General features: G+C 41.7%; 1 protein-coding gene across 3 annotated transcripts in view; it reads left to right on the top strand.

Annotated features, from left to right (window-relative positions):
• The window catches only part of Anxa7 (annexin A7), a 25610-nt gene that overhangs the window by 4884 nt on the left and 1724 nt on the right, over positions 1-19002 (top strand). The window contains exons 2-14 of one of the 3 annotated variants that reach the window (XM_031361667.1): positions 154-265; positions 1566-1620; positions 3438-3660; positions 4972-5073; positions 6561-6625; positions 6977-7042; positions 9566-9668; positions 9808-9902; positions 13478-13591; positions 13779-13949; positions 16319-16489; positions 16569-16644; positions 18084-18196. In XM_031361667.1, the coding sequence (XP_031217527.1) occupies positions 1567-1620; positions 3438-3660; positions 4972-5073; positions 6561-6625; positions 6977-7042; positions 9566-9668; positions 9808-9902; positions 13478-13591; positions 13779-13949; positions 16319-16489; positions 16569-16644; positions 18084-18196 (1353 nt within the window). In that variant the 5' untranslated portion in view covers positions 154-265; position 1566. The remainder of the gene's footprint in view (positions 1-153; positions 266-1565; positions 1621-3437; positions 3661-4971; positions 5074-6560; positions 6626-6976; positions 7043-9565; positions 9669-9807; positions 9903-13477; positions 13592-13778; positions 13950-16318; positions 16490-16568; positions 16645-18083; positions 18197-19002) is intronic. The other 2 variants (XM_031361666.1, XM_031361668.1) reach the window with 2 other exon arrangements.

Here is a 19002-nt window from a genome sequence, read left to right as displayed (position 1 = left end):
CCTGATTTTAATGTCTGAATCTAGGACCAGGCAGGCTAAGCACACACTCTTGAGTTTATACCTCTGCACAACAGTGCCAGTGATTTGGGTTTGTTTTGTTTTTTTAAAGATTTATTTATTTATTATATGTAAGTACACTGTAACTGCCTTTAGACACACGAGAAGACAGCATCTGATCTCGCAGTTGCTGGGATTTGAACTCGGGACCTCCGAAAGAGCAGTCTGTGCTCTTAATCACTGGACCATCTCTCCAGCCCTGCCAGCAGTGAGTTTTTAATTTGATACTTCAGCAGTAAATCATTGTGGGTTTTGGGTCTTAAGAGTAGTTCCTGGAAAGAACAACTAATGATGATGTCCAGGGAAATTGGAAAGCTGAGATAGTATAATCTAGAATATACATGGAAGGTAATCTTAGCAAGGTAGCCATTGTGTTATGGTGAGACCTGCTGCAAGGACGTGCCATGGAAATAGAACTGAAGGAAGAACAAAAGAGTCATTGCCACAGATGGATACAACTACCAGGTTACATCCCACAGTAGATACTGCTTCATTTAAGGAGTAACTGTTGACAGCTAAAGGATAGAGATGGGCTGGCAGTGTGAGTGTGTAATTCCACACCAGGCTTGACAGCCTCCTAACTGCCTTTGTTTTCCTCAGGGTACAGGGCATAAATCTCAGGGCTTTGTGCCCAGGGATCATAGGTGTGAGCTACCATGCCTGACTTCGTCTGTAGCCCCTGGTCTTCTACCTCAATCTCTCATTTTTATTTTGGCGACCACCCATCATGGCTACATCCCACCCTGTCCCTTGTATTTGTCATTCTGCTTTCTCGCACTGTGTCCGGCACTTCTTAGAACATTGTGTCCACCCTCAGCTACTCATTTACTCTCCATTTGGAATAGTGTTTGAGGTCAACCTTGCTCACTAGGGCTTCTCGCAGAGATCTGAGGCTTGCTGATCAGTCCAGGCGGGGCAGCCAGCAAGCCTGAGGATTTGCATGTCTCCATCTCCCCCGTTACAAGGCTGTACCACCTTGTATTAAAGTATTATGGCTTTTTACATAATACTGGGGATTGAACTCGGGGTACTCAAATTCCACAGCAAGCTCTTCACCAGGCTAGAGTTGGGGACTATACATACTGTATGGTACAGAGGATAAAATGAAACATTTCATAATCTTTGCTTACACCCTAAATATTATTTACATTGTGTGTGTGTGTGTGTGTGTATGAGAGAGAGAGAGTGTGTGTGTGCGTGTGAGTGTGTGTGTGTGTGTGTGATGGAGAAGATGCATGCATGCTTCAACCAAGTGTGCAAAAGTCAGAAGACAACATGCAGGAGTTATTCTTTCTGCCTACTATCTACATCTGAGGTATTGAACATTGAACTCAGGTTCTCAGATTTCAAATCGAGTAGTCTTAATCCACTTGAACCATCTTTGGCCTCGTTATCCACATTTAGTGCCCACCATTATACTGTGTGTGTTTGTGTATGTACATCTTCAAAGGTCTTAAGATATACAAAAAATTACAAAGGACTTGTTGTTGTTGTTGTTGTTGTTACAGAATGTCCTACCCAGGCTACCCCCCCACGGGCTACCCGCCTTTCCCTGGATATCCTGTAAGTATTGCTATCAAAATGCTAAAATGGCTTATAATTTTCATTCAGTTGTTATATAGAAATAACCTAGAAGGCCCTAGAGCAGGAGTCATGAACTCAAGTGTCCATGGATATAGATCAGTGAGAAAAGACAAGTGTCTGGAAATAATAGGATGTGTCATATATGGACAGCAGAGCTCTAGGCCAGTGTGGCCACGCAAGGAGGCACACCCAATGTTGCTGGATTAGGTTAAGTAAAGACAGAAGCCTGTGTTTTATATGAACTGGCTCATGGTCTTATTGTTTGTTTTCTGAGAAAAGGACTCACTATGGTGTTCCAGCTGCTCTAGAACTTATATGTAGGCTAAGTTGACCCCAAACTCATAGAGAACCTCGTGCCTCTCTGGAGTGCTGGGATTAAAAGTATGCACTACCACACCAGGCTCAAGGTCTGTTTTTAAACCTTGAAAGTTAGGTTTTAAAAATTGTCAATTATTTTCTAAGCCAATACCACACACACACACACACACACACACACACACAGAGGCGAAATTCATCCTGGGAGTCACTGGTTAACTTTTGTGTTGGGAGAACCAAAATAACCAAGTGGGCTGGGTTTATTATTCAGTGTAGAATGCTTGCCTAGCCTGTGCCAGGCTCTGGAAACAAAGACACAAACACAAACTAAGGAAAACTTGGTTTGGCTAAATTATAGATCAGAGCACCTGAGCTTGGTGATAGCTTTACTACTCTGGGGGCTGCGTTCATAATTGAGGCTACTAAGAAGTGTGTTACACTATTACTCTATCCTGGGGAGAGTAGAAGAAGGGCCTCTGCAGGTGAATAATAATGTGTTTATCTTCACACAAGCTAAATATATAGTGTTAAAGGAGAATTATGAATATGGCATTATGAATATATGGAGAATTATGAATATACGGCAGTCATTTTAGTCTTTGTAGAAGTAGACAACCCTAACATGTCTGTGATGTAATACAATAAATAAAATTTTATTTTTGCTTGCTTCAAGTCTCCTGGAGGTCAGCCATGGAATACTGAGTAGTGTGGAGTGGAAGTCTTGTTGTGTGCGCCCTTCTCAGGCTCTGCTCACTGTTGGTTCCTCCCTAGGATAGAGGAGAGGGTCTTTGTCACATTTCCATGTGCCACGCCAGTGAAGGAATTTGCAGGCTTGGTTAGTTGTTCCTGAGAATTTGAGGTTTGATGAGAATAGATGTGATAGCACACATCTGTGATCACAGCACTCAGAGCTGGAGGCAAGAGGAGCAGAAGGTAGAGGGGAACCTGGCGGGTATAGTAAGGCCATACGGAGAGATGGGGTGTGGAGGGGAGAGAACTCACCGCTGGTGCTGGTTCCTGCAGAGAAATGGACTGCTCTTGTCCACCTCACATAGAATTGATTTTAACTGAGTTCTGATAAAAATCCTGACAATGTGGAATAGGATCGATAAAGTTAATATTAAGATAGCAGAAATGATAAGTTTTTTTTTTTTAAGATATGTGTGAGGAGATACCTGACTAGTACTCTTTGTTCTTTTGTTTTTTGTTGTTGTTTTTCTTTCTTTTCTTTTCTTTTTTTTTTTTTTTTTTTTTTTTTTTTTTTTTTTTTCAAGACAGGGTTTCTCTGTGTAGCCCTGGCTGTCCTGGAACTCACTCTGTAGACCAGGCTGGCCTCAAACTCAGAAATCCACCTGCCTCTGCCTCCCAAGTGCTAGGATTAAAGGCGTGCCCCACCACTGCTCGGCATCTCTTTGTTCTTTTTAAATGGGTTCTATATTTCTACGATTCTGTCCTTTTGTACATGTTTCTAATTTTTCCAGCCTGCAGGTCAGGAGTCATCGTTCCCCACTGCGGGTCAGTATCCGTACCCTAGTGGCTTTCCACCAATGGGAGGAGGTGCTTACCCACCAGCACCAAGTGGTGGCTACCCAGGAGCTGGAGGCTACCCGGGAGCTGGAGGCTACCCCACACCTGGAGGTTATCCAGCCCCGGGGGGCTATCCTGGAACCCTAAATCCAGGGGATCCTCCACCCTATCCTGGAAGTAAGTTATGACTAAAGATTTATTGAAGTGTTCTGTTTATTCCTGCCTTTCTCTCTTCATTACTTCCTGTATTGTGAGAGTTCAGAGTTACTCTTAGCCATGGAGAGCTAAAACTTAGGTAGTAAGCTAGGGTGATGAAGATTCTTAGAAGTTCAGAATGCTGGGAGGCTAAAATATTCTCCTATGACCAGGAATTGTAAAGTTCTTGATAATGAAAGGCCTGTGTAAATACACTATTTGATTATTATTGATCTTAACTGATTGAGAGGGGCTGGAGCAGAGTGGTGGTTTTCAACCTACCTAATGCTGCTATCTCCAGTACAGTTCCTCATATTGTGGTGACCCCCAAACCATAAAGTTATTTTTGTTGCTATTTCATAATTGTAATTTTGCTACTGTTAGGAATCATAATGTAAATATTTTTGGTGATAGAGGTTTGCCAAATGGTTTGAAACCCACAGGTTGAGAATGTCTGGGCTGGAGCGATGGCCTTAGTGGGTAAAAGCCATGACTTCACTTCTAGAGGACCTAGCTTAGGTTCCAGCACCCACATAGCAGCTCACAACTGTCTGCACCACTATTTCCAGAGGCTCTGATACCCTCTTTCAGCCTCCTAGAGCATTGCATGAATATAGTGCTATGCCCACAAAACACATGTATATATAAAATAACTAAATCTTTAAAAAAAAAATAGACAAGCAGAAACTTTGTTTGTTTGTTTGTTTGTTTGTTTTGAGACAGGGTTTCTCTGTGTAGCCCTGGCTGTCCTGGAACTCACTCTGTAGATCAGGCTGGCCTTGAACTCAGAAATCCACCTGCCTTTACCTCCCAAGTGCTGGGATTAAAGGCATGCGCCACCACTGCCCGGCCAGAAACTTTAAATAGCATGACATACTACCTTTTCCCTACTGAGCGTCTTGCTGACCCTTGAACGTAATTCCCAGTGTGCTGTGAGTTGATGATGCGTTGAATACATACATGGGATGACTCTTCCAGCATTGCTGACATGTATTTTCCACCAATAACAGTCGACATTTTTCTTAAATTTTCTCTGTATTACAAGACTTGTATTTTTTGAGACAAGTTCTCAACCTGCATCCCAGAATGGCTTGCAGCTCTCTTGGTAGCTGGGACTGGCCATGAGCTCGAGGCAGTTCTCTCTTGGTAGCTGGGACTGGCCATGAGCTCGAGGCAGTTCTCTCTTGGTAGTTCGGACTGGCCATGAGCTCGAGGCAGTTCTGAGTGCTAAGATCACCACACATGGCTCTTCAGTATAGCTTATTGAAATGTTGCTTTTCTAAATCTCTCCAGGCCAAGGTTTTGGGGCCCCACACGGTGGAGCAGGCTTTTCTGGTTATCCACAGCCACCTGCACAGTCTTATGGTGGTGGACCAGCCCAGGTTCCAGTACCAGGTACGTCCCAGCTGTCTAGAAAGAAGCTGTGTTATGATTCTGTGAGCTTTTCAATTGTCAAGCAAACTTAGATAATATTTGAGATAGTCTTCAGGGAATGTTTATATAATTCTGTAAATAATGTTAAGTATATAGTCTCAATTTGATGTGAGATCATAATCAGAAAAATGGAGATGACAAATAATTTTTTTTTCATGAACTAGTCTGTCCTAAAGCCAAAAACAAGTTTTTGAAGGAACCACCCCCAGGATTCTATTCTGACAAATTCCAGATGAAATCAGAATTGAATTTAGTTCAAGCTTTTATTTTGTTTTGTTTTAAGATGGGCAGGAGCTAAATAAACAGATGGCTCGGAGGTTGAAAGCATTACTGTTCTCGTAGAGGACCTGAGTTTGCTCAACACCAACATCAGGCAGCTTACAGCCACCTCTAACCCCACTTCCAACGGATCCTACACATCTGGCCTCTGCAGGCACCTGTGTACTCACGTGCATAATTAAAAATAAAAAGTCCGTAAAAGATAAACAATATTTGTTAGGATCTTATTAAAAGGTGTATGAGACCCAATTTGATTTTTCTCTTAATAAATTATTATTGGAAAGATTGAGGCTGGAGAGATGGCTTAGTGGGTTAAGAACACTGACTGTTCTTAAAGCGGACCCAAGTTCAATTCCCAGCCCTCACATAGTGGCTCAGTTTCAGGGGATCTGACACTGTTCTGGCCTCTGCTGGCAGAAGCACCTATGTAGTGCACAGACATACATGTAATCAAAACACTCGTATTCAAAACATGAAATTAAATACTAAGTTACATACTTTAAATATTTTAAAAGTGGAACAAAAGGTCATCCTATGAAGACTGTTGGAGTGGGAAGAGGTTTATTTCTTTGCTCGTCTTGAGGCTGGGTCTCACTCTGTAACCCATGCTGCCCTGCAATGTTTTTTGTAGAATAGTCTGGTATCGACCTCACAGAGATCTATCTACCTGCCTCTACCTCCACAGTGCTGAAATTAAGGGCATGCACTGCCATACCCAGCCAGGATAATTATTTTTGAGAAAACCATATGAGCTATCATTGTCATCCCGATTCTTCATGAGAGAAAAACCACAGCAAAGTCATAAAAACTAGCAGGTTCCTTTGGTTAGCCGGAGGCAGCCAGGAAGTGTCTGGGATTAACAGTGTGAGCCATCGAACCTGAAGAAGAGGTTTAGAGGCATGGGGGAAGAAGAATGAAAGGGACATGTGACATGTGTATATGACATCAAAACAGAGCGTGGTTGTTTGGAGGGACACAAGGAAAAATATGGGGTCACCGATATGAACAAAGAACAGTGACTGTATGTGCTGAAAGATATACTAAAACCCACGGTTCTGTACCTTAAAATGTCACTCATCCCAGTAGTAGCATAGCATGTATGCTGTTATGCTTCTGTGTTCCATGTAAATGGTTTTCTGTGGCCTATGTTGTTTGCTTTCAACATCCAGGTGGTTTTCCTGGAGGACAGATGCCATCTCAGTACCCTGGAGGACAAGCTCCCTACCCTAGCCAGGTACTTTTGCTTCCGTCTCTTTATGCATTTAGTGTGGGTACCTGGGACTCAGTGCTGAGACACAGAGGAAATGACCACACTAATGGGAGACATAAACTTTGCTCTCGATGGACCCTGTGGTCTTTGGTCTATGTGCGATAAGTAGGGTCTGATACATTTGGTAAGAGCAGCCTGCATCCTTCTCAGAGGTGATGATGCCAACCCTCCATCCTAGAGGGTGCATGTGTGCCCACTGCATTGCCCTTAGTGATTACAGCTTGACCTTGGGTGGTGGGTGGTCAGCATGTCTCAGACTTAGGAAGGCAATTTTGTTTTCTGTTCTGCCATTATAACTTTCTACTCTTCTTCCAGATCAATACAGAGTCCTTTTCTTCCTATCCTGCTTTCTCCTCTGTTTCTTTGGATTATAGCAGTGATGTGAGTAAGGACTGCTTACTAATCCTAATCCTAGCTCCTCTATATATGCCAGCATGTGTTCCTGGAACTCACTGTGTAGACCAGGCTGGCTTTGAATTTAGACTGATCCCTTGCCTCTACCTCTTGGGTACTGGGATTAAAGGTGGGGACCACCACTTCTGGCCTCCTTTCTGATTTCTAGTGTTATGTCTTACTGGGGTTGTATCTTTATTTCCCCTCAATGCTTGGCAGAACTTTAAACATGGTAGCTAGTTAAGTCTGCTGAAACTGATTTCACAATAGCCCACTAAGGTTTCTCATGTTTGAAATCCTCTCCCCACCTCTCTCTATATAGGTCTCTATCTTCATACTATTTTATACATTGCTCTGTTCTTCTATGTCCTGTGCAAATTACAGGAACAAAATTGCTAATCTTGGATCCTTCCCTTTATCTTGACTTTTAAAATAAACTAATGAAGGTCTGGCACTTTCCAGCCTTCAGCTAGAGTAGGCGAGGGATTGTGAAGCTGGGAGAGGAACTCCTTGATGGTCTTGTTGGACTCTTTCCGGTTGACCCATCTCTCCAGCCCTTCTTCTCTCTTTAATTAAGAAAATTAAATTTTTAGTTTTAAATTTTAATTTTAGTTTTTTCAGACAGTATCTCACTATGTAGCCCTGGCTATCCTGGAACTCAGTATAAATGTCAGACTGGCTTTGAACTCACAGAGATCCTCCTGCCTTTATGTCTTAAAGTGGTAGGGAATCTGCTTATAGTTTAGAATTATATTGATTGCATATTTAAATAATATTTGGAGATAATAGGTTAAATAAAACATATTACATCTAAACAAACAAAGTGCTGTCTTCATCCCTTTTAAGACTTAGCTTGAGCATTTAAGAGAGCAGTTGGTTCCTGAGCTACAGTCATTGGTCATGCCTGCCATGAGCAGCACCCTAGGTTAATCCCTAGAACCACAAACAAGCAAACAGATGGGTTGATTTACAACACTGTATTTTAAACTTTTAATTTTGAAGTCAGACTTACAAACAAGATTGCAGTAATACTACACACACTTTCTAGATTCTCCGAGTGCTATCTTTCAACAAAAACACAATGTGATGATCAAAATCAGAAAGTTAAATCAGTGTGGCACTATTACCTAACCTACAGACCTTAAATTTTACTAAGTGTTCCAGTATAGTCCTTCTGGCTCAAGATAAAACCCAGGACAGAACACTGAACTGCTGTCCTGTCTCTTGAGTCCTCTTTGAAAGGTCCTCGGTCTTCTTTGTCTATGACCTGGGCACTTTGAAGAGTACTACAAGTATTTCTTGGTTTGGGTATGTCTGATCTTTCCTCATGTTTAAATTTAGGTCAGGCTGTTTTGGCAGAAGTCCAACAGAAATGAGTTTCCCCAACGCTTCATGTCTGAAGGAACTTACTTTGGCTCATCCCATCACTAGCTTAAGGTGGTGCCTGACAAGTTTCTACACAGTAATGTTGCAAACTGTGCAAATGTCTTGGCTCTTGACATACCTTTGCCCTCTAATTTTTAGCACATTTGTAATTCTTGTGTAAAATTGTTTATTACTATGAAAATGAATTTTTATTGCCATGTAGATTTGTGCTTGCAGAATATTGTCTACTGATTCTGACTTGTTTGTTTCTCCTTTTTACACCATGGGGATTGAACCCTAGGCCTCACACTTGCTAGTGTGCTACATCTCCAGCCTTTCTTTTTTTGTTTATTTTAAATATAACATATGAAGCATATTATATCCCCTCACTTTGTGCTTTCCTCATCATTATACTAATGTTTATTTCATTATCTTGGCAAATAAATAGATCCCATATAGGAAATGGAAAGAGACTATCCATTGCTAGTGTGAAAATTCTCTTGGGCACTCATGTCTACATCATTAATGCTATTTTTTTCTTACCTTCAAATCAAATGCTATCACTCATCTCTTCTATCTTTTATTTACTTTAATTTCTTTTGTTTGTTTTGGTTTGTTTGTTTGTTTTTTGGTTTTTTGGTTTTTTGGCTTTTTTTCGAGACAAGGTTTCTCTGTGTAGCCCTGGCTGTCCTGGAACTCACTCTGTAGACCAGACTGGCCTCGAACTCAGAAATTCACCTGCCTCTGCCTCCCAAGTGCTGGGATTAAAGGCGTGCGCCACCACCTCCCGGCTCTGGCTCTAATTTTTTATTTTTTATTCTTCTCTCATACAGTACATTCTGACTGCAGTTTCCCCTCCCCCCATCATCTCTTGTTGTTCAGGGGGTCAATCTCTTATATTCCCTTTTCTGTCAAAAAGGATGCTAAGGCATAAGAAGGTTGTAACTTTGATCTCACGAGTTTGACTCATGTCTCATGCCAGTTTGCTGTGTGACTGTCTGTTATTAGGAGACAAGTATGTTTAGAAGGAGTCTGGATCTGTCTGTTCAGAAAGAGGCCTGGTAGTATATCTCACATCCTTGCACTAACACCCTTACATACAGATGATAAGTGGGTGAAGTCCAGTTTTACACTTTTTGTTATCAGCCTGCTGCGATGACTCAGGGCACCCAAGGAACAATCCGCCCAGCCTCCAACTTCGATGCTATGAGAGATGCAGAAATTCTCCGCAAAGCAATGAAAGGATTTGGTAAGGAAAGTGAATTGTCTTTCACACCAGTAAGGAAAGTCTGTGTTATAAACAAAGTCCTTTGTCAACGTGTACCTCGGTGTCATCTGGTGCCCTGGAAACATTTTCATCCTTACATAAATACCTATGACTCTTCCAGGGACAGACGAGCAAGCAATTGTGGATGTTGTGTCTAACCGTTCCAATGACCAGAGGCAACAAATTAAAGCAGCTTTTAAGACCATGTATGGCAAGGTATGCTCTTTCCTACTTAGTGAGAACAGCAGGGTCTACTGGGTCTGCATTCATGTCAGATTGAAGACTGTATTTTTACTAATTCTGTGGGGGAAATGGATAGATAAATGGACTTCACAGGTTCCAGTGTGGTCCTGGCTACCTCCCCAACAGTGTACCCAAATGCTTGCTGTTTCTCCTGGCCATGTGTTCATGATCCATCTCTCCTCATGGCACCTTCTCCTCTCATCTCTCCTTTCCTCTCACTTCACCACCCCCAACCAGGTAACTTAAAATCCACCTACCTCTAATCCCTCCAGTAACTGGCTAGAGCCAGTTCTATTTAACTAATAGTTTTAAATCAAGGAACAAGGTGTGCGCAATAAAAGCTTGTAAACATAGGCCTAGACCTTCTAGGTACAGAATTTAGCATTACAATATATAGCAACAGACCAAACCTCAACACTCCAGTGTTAGTATCTCTTCAAAACCTTTTTACTTGAGGGAAGTCCCTCTTCCCACCTCATACTTGGATCTTTTATGTAATAGTTTCAGGAAACAGAGATATGATCCCAGCAAGATCTGCTCCTTACATAGTCCCTGTTTCTTCACAGCCATTGGTGATCTTCCACCATTTTCTTCCTTCTGAACATGTCTTATGGTATAATTATATGGAACTGGTCTTTTATATTTCTGTGTGAGCACACGCTGTGCTCCTGGATTATTGCATGTTTCCTCTCTTTCTGCATGGTACACAACTTTTTCAAGATCTGGCTTTAAATATCAGCCACCATGTGTCTCTCATTAAATGGGATAGCTTTTGGCTGGTCCTTCCACTCAGGTCCCACGATGATTCTTTAAAATCTGCGCTATTACTTGTCTCACTGCCAACTCTCAAAACCTGTGTGCTTCCTTTGCAAAAACCGTGTCCTGTCGTCTTCTTTATGTTCCAGCAGCAGGTATATAATAAGTGGTTCCTTAGTAAGTATTAGTTGAATGGATGATCAGTGACTAAGTGCAGCAAAATTTATGGCAGAAAATGCCATTGTTCCTCAGATATAATGGGGAGAAGTGGCTGGCATTGCTTATTCATTTACACAAGAACCCTAAACTTCTCTAACACCTTCTGCTACAGCCTGCTTACTGTCTGTAGAATGGCCAAGTGGTCCATCAGCTTGTCCAGCCTGTTTTCCTCTTCCCAGTTCAGACACACTTTTCTTTTATTTATTGTGTGTGCATGTGTATTATGGGTATGTACTGAGCTTCCTTGCCAGGCTGTCTTTCTTTTATTTATTTACTTATTCTTTCTCTGTGGATATGGATGGATGCATAGATGTGGATTTGTACATACATGCCACACTGCACATGGTTAAGTGTTACTGGAATGGGTTCTCTCCGTCCATGTGGTTAGGCAGGGCTGGAACTGAATGCAGACCATGGAGGAGTGCTGCTTACTGGCCTGCTCCCTACAGGTTTCCAAATTTGTGCTCGTACACAGCCCAGGACCACCTGCCCAGCGGCGGCACCACCTGAAGTAAGCCATCCTACATTCATCATTAAATGGTGAATCAAGAGAATGCCTTCCAGACTTAGCTACAGGCCAGAGTGATGGAGGCATTGTCTCAGCTGAGGTTCCTCTTTTCAGATAACCCCTGGCACATACCAAGATGACAAAAAATGTAGCTAGACACATAAGCCCTGGTTCTTGTTGGATTATGTAACACAAAACCAAGAGATCCTTCTTGTAACGGTGCACACTTACAGTTCTAGTACAAATGGCTGAGACAGGGAGATAGCAAGGAGTTCTGGATTAGCCTGTTCTATGTAGTGAGACCCTACTTCATACACAAAAATCCTGGAGATAATTGCACTGCTGAGAGCCTCCTCTCTGTTCTTGGTGTGTTGTCCATCTGTCTTGTCTTAAGTGTCTTCTTCCTCTTTGCCCATTCATTTTCCTATGTTCTTTAAGGTGTGAACTAAAAGCTTTCCTTGAGCCCCCAGCCCACTTTAAAAGTCACCTGGCCTTTTCTGTGTTATCTACTTGGTGTTTGTCTTAGTTACTTTTTTGTTGCTGTGAAGAGGCACCATGGCCAAGACAGCTTATAGAAGAGTTTATTGGACCTTAAGAGCTTCAGAGGGTTAGTCTATGACTATCATAGCAGGGAACATGGCAGCAGGCAAGTAGGCATGGTGCTGGAGCAGTGGCTGAGAGCTCACAGCTTATCTGAAAATTGGAGGCAGAAAGAAAGTAATAATAGGCCTGGTGTAGGCTTTTGAAACTTCAGAGCCCACCCCCAGTGACTCCTCCCACAAGGCCACATCTACTAATCCTTTCCAAACAGTTCTACCAACTAAGGATGAAGCATTCAATTATGTGATGAGTCTATGGGGCTATTCTCTTTCAAAGCACCCCAGGCCTATATTGAGGTACTTTCATGGGGGGGGGGGGGGGAGCATGTTTCTTCCCCACTCTTTCCCATTTAGCTCTCAAGTAAACAACACCGAAACACCAGAGTTTATGAACAAGCTACAAACCTAGACTGGGCAGGTTCTGAGACTATTAAAACCCAACTAGTCTATTAATAACCAGATAAATGACCCATGATTTGACAACTGAGGCTTGCTCTGTTTCATGTGTGTCCTTTGGCAGCATGCTCATGGTCTATCCTGCCTCATAGTTACCTCCTCCTGTCTCCTTCCTTCTGAAGGAACCTCCCCTCCGCCCCCAATTCCATCTCAAGTCTTCCTGTCCTCTGCCCAATCATGGAGTCTAGTCTTTTATTAACCAGAGATTATTGGGAGGCATTCTTTACAGCACATTGGTTAATGCAGTGCCCTAAGATTAGGTTACAGTGATTTCTACTTCTTTATAGAGCCAAAAACAGTTTCTTATACTAAGTAAATATCTGCTTATTTTATATTTTTACATTCATTTATTTATTTGTTTTTGTGCGGGTGACCGTATATGAGTATGGATGTGTACATGTCATCATACATATATGGAAGTCAGGAATTGGTTCTCTCCTTCCACCATGTGGACCCCAGGGGTTGAACCCACTCGCAAGTATCTCTTACCTACTTAGCATCTCACCAGTCCTCCTTTTGTTATTTTGAATTATTCTTTTTCTAGCCGGACCTCTGTTTTGTATGTGGTATGGTTATTCAAGTGTTTATAGACACAATGAATTCACCACTGAATTTCGTTGATTTCCTCATTGCTTTGTATATCACATTCAGATTTGAAATTTTGACTTTCATAGCACCAATTCCATTTAGATTTTTAAATATTTTCCTTAAAAGATTTAAGTGAGGGGTTAAAGAGGTGGCTCAATGGTTAAGAGCACTGGCTGCTCTTCCAGAGGACTGGGGTTCTGTTCCTTGCACCCACATAGCAGCTCACTACCCTCTGTAACTCCAGTTCCAGGAACTCCAGTGGCCTCTTCTGGCTTCCGCTGTCATTTCAGATATGTAGTACACAGACATAGATGTAAACAAAGCAGCCACCCATAAAAATTAAAAAATTTTTTTTGTAAATGATTTATGTGAAATAAGATAAAGAAATTCTGTAAACCTCCTTCTCATATGTCATTAAACAGGATTTAATTAAAGATCTCAAGTCTGAGTTGAGTGGGAATATGGAAGAATTAATCCTTGCCCTATTCATGCCTTCTACGTACTATGATGCCTGGAGTTTACGGAAGGCAATGCAGGTATACTATCTTATTTTCTATGACTATTCTGTGTTGCTTAGTATATGTAGCCTCACAAAATTTGATACTTCTGAATTTGCAGTGATAGATGAGACACAATTGTTTTGTATCATTTGAAATACAGCTTAGTTCTCTTCAGAGAGCTTCCTTTGCTTTCATGTAATTCTCCTCTCCTCATTTCATGCAGGGAGCAGGAACTCAGGAGCGTGTATTGATAGAGATTTTGTGCACAAGAACAAATCAAGAAATTCGAGACATTGTTAGATGTTATCAATTAGAATTCGGACGAGACCTTGAGAAGGACATTAGGTCAGATACCTCGGGACATTTTGAACGTCTTCTCGTGTCCATGTGCCAGGTAAGTATAGTACTAATGACTGTTAGTGAAGGGAACATACATGTGTACCTGTTGCCAGGGAACATACTCTTTTACTAGTTAGCTCCTTGGATTATTGCTGTCCTTGTGGAACAACACAGAATGCAGTGGACAGATTTCTTCTAGTTATTACCGAGACTGAATTCTGTACATCTGACTTTTGTAAGGAATAGGAAAATAACTTCTTATAGATTTCATGAAATCAGAACCTTCCTGAGGATCTGGTGGAGACAAAGGGAAAGTCTGTGACAGCTTAGCAGTGTCATTTCATTAGCAGTGTCAGAGTTAGGTGGGGCACACTGCAAGTGCCAGAGAAAGAGCCATAGAAAGGCGAGGCAGGAGTGCAGAAGAGTACTGCAGTTGGTGTAACTGCGAGCTTTCCCATATGCGCCCCAGTTCCTGAATAACAAAGGCTTAATTACTTATGAGTAAATGTGTAGGCCATAAGCTTGAGCTTGTTCCCCAACTAGGTCATAAGTTATATAATCCATTAAGCTATTCTGTGTCTGCCACATGACTAGTTACCTCTCAGTTTCCTGTCTGTCTCCTCAGAGACTGCATGGCAAATCTTTTCCCTCGACTGACTGTCTCCTCCTATCTTTCCACCATCACCCCAACCCCCTTATTAGCCCTGCCTTTTGCTAATAGGCCATCAGCCTTTTATTGACAGGTGATGCTTCCACACAGTACACAAGACATTCTCTCTACCTTATTTCCCAGGTATGCAAAGAGGGGACAGGAAACATGCCAAGAGGGTGTTTGGAATAGTATTAAAAACTGGAAGACGAGGTTAATGTATTTGACAGACACACAAAAGACTAACACACTGGTTGAGTATCAGGAGTTACTGGCTGCCTGCCTGTGTACAACAGGACAGGATCTCAGGGGATCTAAAAGTGAAGGAGGGGCTCTGAGGAGCCATGGAGCGAGTTGTAGAAAGTATACAAGATGTGTAGTGGGTGTGGGGCACTGTGCAAGGGCTGGAGCTACAAACATGAGAAAAGGAAGATATTGAAGGGACTGAATTTGCCTTGAGCACCAAAGCAGAAGAGGAGGTTAGGATTCCAGAATAGCAAGAGGGACACAGGCAGAGCTGTTGAGTGCAAAGCAGGAGTCTCAATTGGGTTGTCTCTATGCAGGATTCATGACCCATGCAAACTTTTCTAGGGTGGGAAAAGAGAGGAGCTGGAGAGATGGCTCAGTTGTTAAGAGCACTGACTGTTTTTCCAGAGGTCCTGAGTTCAATCCCCTGCACCCACATGGTGGCTCACAACCATATGTAATGGGCTCTGATGTCTTTTTCTGGTATGTGTCTGAAGACAGCTCCAATGTACTCATAAATAAAATAAATAAATCCTTTAAAGAAAGAAAGAAAGGAAGAAAGAAAGAAACAAAGGAAGAAAGAAAGAAAAAGAAAATGGGGACTATATTATGTACTTAAACCCAAGGAATAATTTGAAGTTTCTTCCCTGAGTACCTTTAAAATACTTTTATTATTTGTAATTGCAAGAGAATGCTACAGGTTGCAGGCCTGGCCTCTGAGCTTTAGCTCCCTTTTGAACATGTTTTCCTGTGTTATGTCTAGTTACCCTTTTGGAATATGACTTTGCCCTTCCTCATGCCAAGTGCTTCTCAAAGGAGACATCTCTAGCTTTAAGAAGTATCTTGCCATTTTGTTCTTCAAATGGGCACTAGGACTTGCCCTCTTCCAAACTCTCATACGTCATTTTATAAAGTCTTCATAGTAAATTCATTTTTGATTGTTTTTGTTTTCTTTTGTTTCTGTTCTTGGGATTGAATCTAGGAGTTCATTCATGCAAGGCAAACTGTCGACCACTAAGCTACATTCTCAGCCCTCATAATAAATATGTGTATAACAACAGTGTACTTAGATCAGAAATCTTACGTAGTCCCTCCTTAGAGTGAGACTCCTTGAGGGCAGAGACCTTGACTCTGGTGTCCTATAACTTAACTTAATGCCTGGTACAAAGCAAGTCTTGCTATTTTATAGTTTTATAGGCATGGGACTCTACAGAATGTTTTGATCTCAAATCCCAGCTGAAGAGAATTACCCTTTTTCATTTGAGAGATGGTTTATACTCCCTTCCTCATTAAAGACATCTTGTAATTTACAACTCAAAACTCCAAAACCCCTAACGTTTTTAACCTTACTTAACCATGACCCCATATAGTCCAAAATCCAAAACTAGGTGTAATGGAATAGTGATTTGGAAAAGTAAGGCATTCATAGCAGACTTGGTGCATTCATGTTTGATAAATCACACCTATAAATCCCAAAGTAACTAGATTGGGGAAAGAATTCACCTCTAATTCCTGCCTTCCTCTTGCAGGGAAACCGTGACGAGAGCCAGAGTGTAAACCACCAGATGGCTCAGGAAGACGCCCAGCGCCTCTATCAGGCTGGGGAGGGGAGGCTAGGGACAGATGAGTCCTGTTTCAACATGATCCTCGCCACGAGAAGCTTCCCTCAGCTGAAAGCCACCATGGAGGCTTACTCCAGGGTATGTTCTAACTCTTCTGAAGATGTGGTGTTTATCTTTAAGATATGAAAATGCTTAACTCTGTCATTTTTGTTTGCAGATGGCTAATCGAGATTTGCTAAGCAGTGTAAGCCGAGAATTTTCTGGATACGTTGAAAGTGGTTTGAAGACCATCTGTAAGACACTTTTGCACTCTACCTTATTTTGTTTTTCATTGAATGATTACAGTTACTATAGTCTCCCCAGAATCTGTTCAGGCAGAAACTGAATGAATCCTATATTTTGTAAAGATTCTGAGTGGTTGATGGCGTGACAAAAAGGATTGTTTGTTTGTTAAAGGTGATTTGGCTTTCATTTGTCTATCTTTGTTGAGTACTGCAAGAAGACCAGAGTATATTATAGACCTTTAATGAGTGAGAAAGCCCTAAGGAGCTAATAGTCCTACCACAACACATCTTTTTTTTTATGTAATTAATTTTCTTACCTATTGAGACAGAGTTTTGTGCTGTAGATCTGGTCGGCCTCAAAATCACAAAGACCCACCTGCCTCTACCTCCTAAGTGCTGGGATTATCGTATGCACCTCCATGTGTAGCACACAAAGCGTCATTTTGAGCTCTCAGAACATACCATACAACCAATAAACACAGCGAGACTCTCTTATACGTTTCTGGTGCCCTAACACCTAGATGTGTGGGGATTCTGTCCACAGATACTACAAGAATCAGAGTATTACTGGCACCTTGGTGCTAGCAGTGGGGTGTCTGAAATGCAACTGTACTAACTGGGTCTGAAGTGATACAGTGCACAGTGTGTGCCCTCTGCCATCTGTAGGCACCCACTTTGCTGAGCAGCTTTCCAGTGACTCAGAGTTCCAAATGCTATTTTCAAATCTTGGACAATCTGTTTTCTCTTAAACTATATTTGTAACTTTTTCTCGGCCAAATGGTAGTGTATGTGTACGTGTCTGTGTATGGTGATGGGAATTGAACCTAGGACGTTATGCATGCTGATACTCTACCACTCAGTCATCCCCAGCCCCTAAGTGGTACTCTTATGTCTTAAATTTAATTTTATTTACTGTGCATGAGAGTGTATGACGTGTGTGTTATGGACATATGCGTGCCGTGGTACACGTGGAAACTAGAAGCCATCTCATAGAGGCATTTCTTGCCTTCCAGCTGTAAGTGGATTTGGGGGATGGACTTCAGGACTTTAACCAGTGCTTTACCTGCTGAGTCCTCCCACTGGCTCTTGGAATTATATTCTTAATGTGAAGAGTTCAGATTTCTGTCATTTCTTTTAGTAAGATGTTACTTAATCTGGGATACACTCCCTATAGATTTTCATATTGGAAAATGTAAAGAATCTACATCAGTGCATCTATAAAGAGAAAATAGATTCATTAGCTAGAGGGAATCCTCTAGAATTGAAAATTGCCTATCTGATTCAGCTACAAAGATTAATATATGCTGAGGAAAAGATTATCAACCCACTTTAGATTTCTGTTTAAAAAAAAAAAAAATCAACAACAGGCTTACAGTGGTACATGAAGCCACAGAGGTAGACTGGCTGGTCAGGCCGGGACTCTGTTCTAAAGCATGTCTGCCTTGCAGTGCAGTGTGCCCTCAACCGCCCTGCCTTCTTTGCTGAGCGACTCTACTATTCCATGAAAGGCGCTGGCACAGATGACTCCACCCTGGTCAGGATTGTGGTCACTCGAAGTGAGGTGAGGCAAGAGGTCACTTTCTGTATCAGCTTGTACTTAATTTTGAGTGGTGATTTCTTCATTGTTCTTGATTATGAGACCCTTTAGGAAAGATATGTCCTCTGCATGGGCATTTCAGAAGTAAAACAGACTTCCACCCTCAGGAAAGACAGCACTAAAGCTTTTATATTTGAGAAGGCCTGTGGAGAATATGAGCTTATGAGAGATTGCTAGTTTTTGTTTGTATGTTTGTTTTACTTTTTTTTTTAAGTTTTTCTTTTTTGTTTGTTTTGTTTTTTTATTTATTTTATGTATATGAGTACATTGTAGCTGTCTTCAGACACACCAGAAGAGGGCATCAGATCCCATTACAGATGGTTGTGAGCCACCATGTGGTTGCTGGGAATTGAACTCAGGACCTCTGGAAGAGCAGTCAGTGCTCTTAACCACTGAGCCATCTCTCCAGCCCTTGTTTTACTTTTTTAAAGAGACTGAGGTCTCATTAAAAGTGTCTAGCCTGGCCCCGAACTCTTGGGCTTCAATGATTTCTTGCCTTGGCTACATAGTAGCTAGGACTACAGACATGTATCATTGTGTCTGGTTTGCTTATTTGTTGATTGATTTGGCAGTGCTGGAAATCAAACCAAGGTACTTGTGCATGCTAAGCAATTACACTGTCATTGAGCTAAGCTTCAGTTCCTGGCTTAGAGAAATCCATTTGAATATCAAAGTTAGGATCCTTATTAATTATACAGTAACCTTTAAATTCATCAGTTTTTACTTTTACTTTTACTTTTTTTGTGTTTGTGTTTGGGTTTCTGGGCGGG

Source organism: Mastomys coucha, unplaced genomic scaffold, assembly GCF_008632895.1.
Source record: "Mastomys coucha isolate ucsf_1 unplaced genomic scaffold, UCSF_Mcou_1 pScaffold9, whole genome shotgun sequence".
Taxonomy (NCBI): domain Eukaryota; kingdom Metazoa; phylum Chordata; class Mammalia; order Rodentia; family Muridae; genus Mastomys; species Mastomys coucha.
The sequence above is the reverse complement of the archived record's forward strand: the minus strand, read 5'-3'. Positions and strand labels throughout refer to the sequence as shown.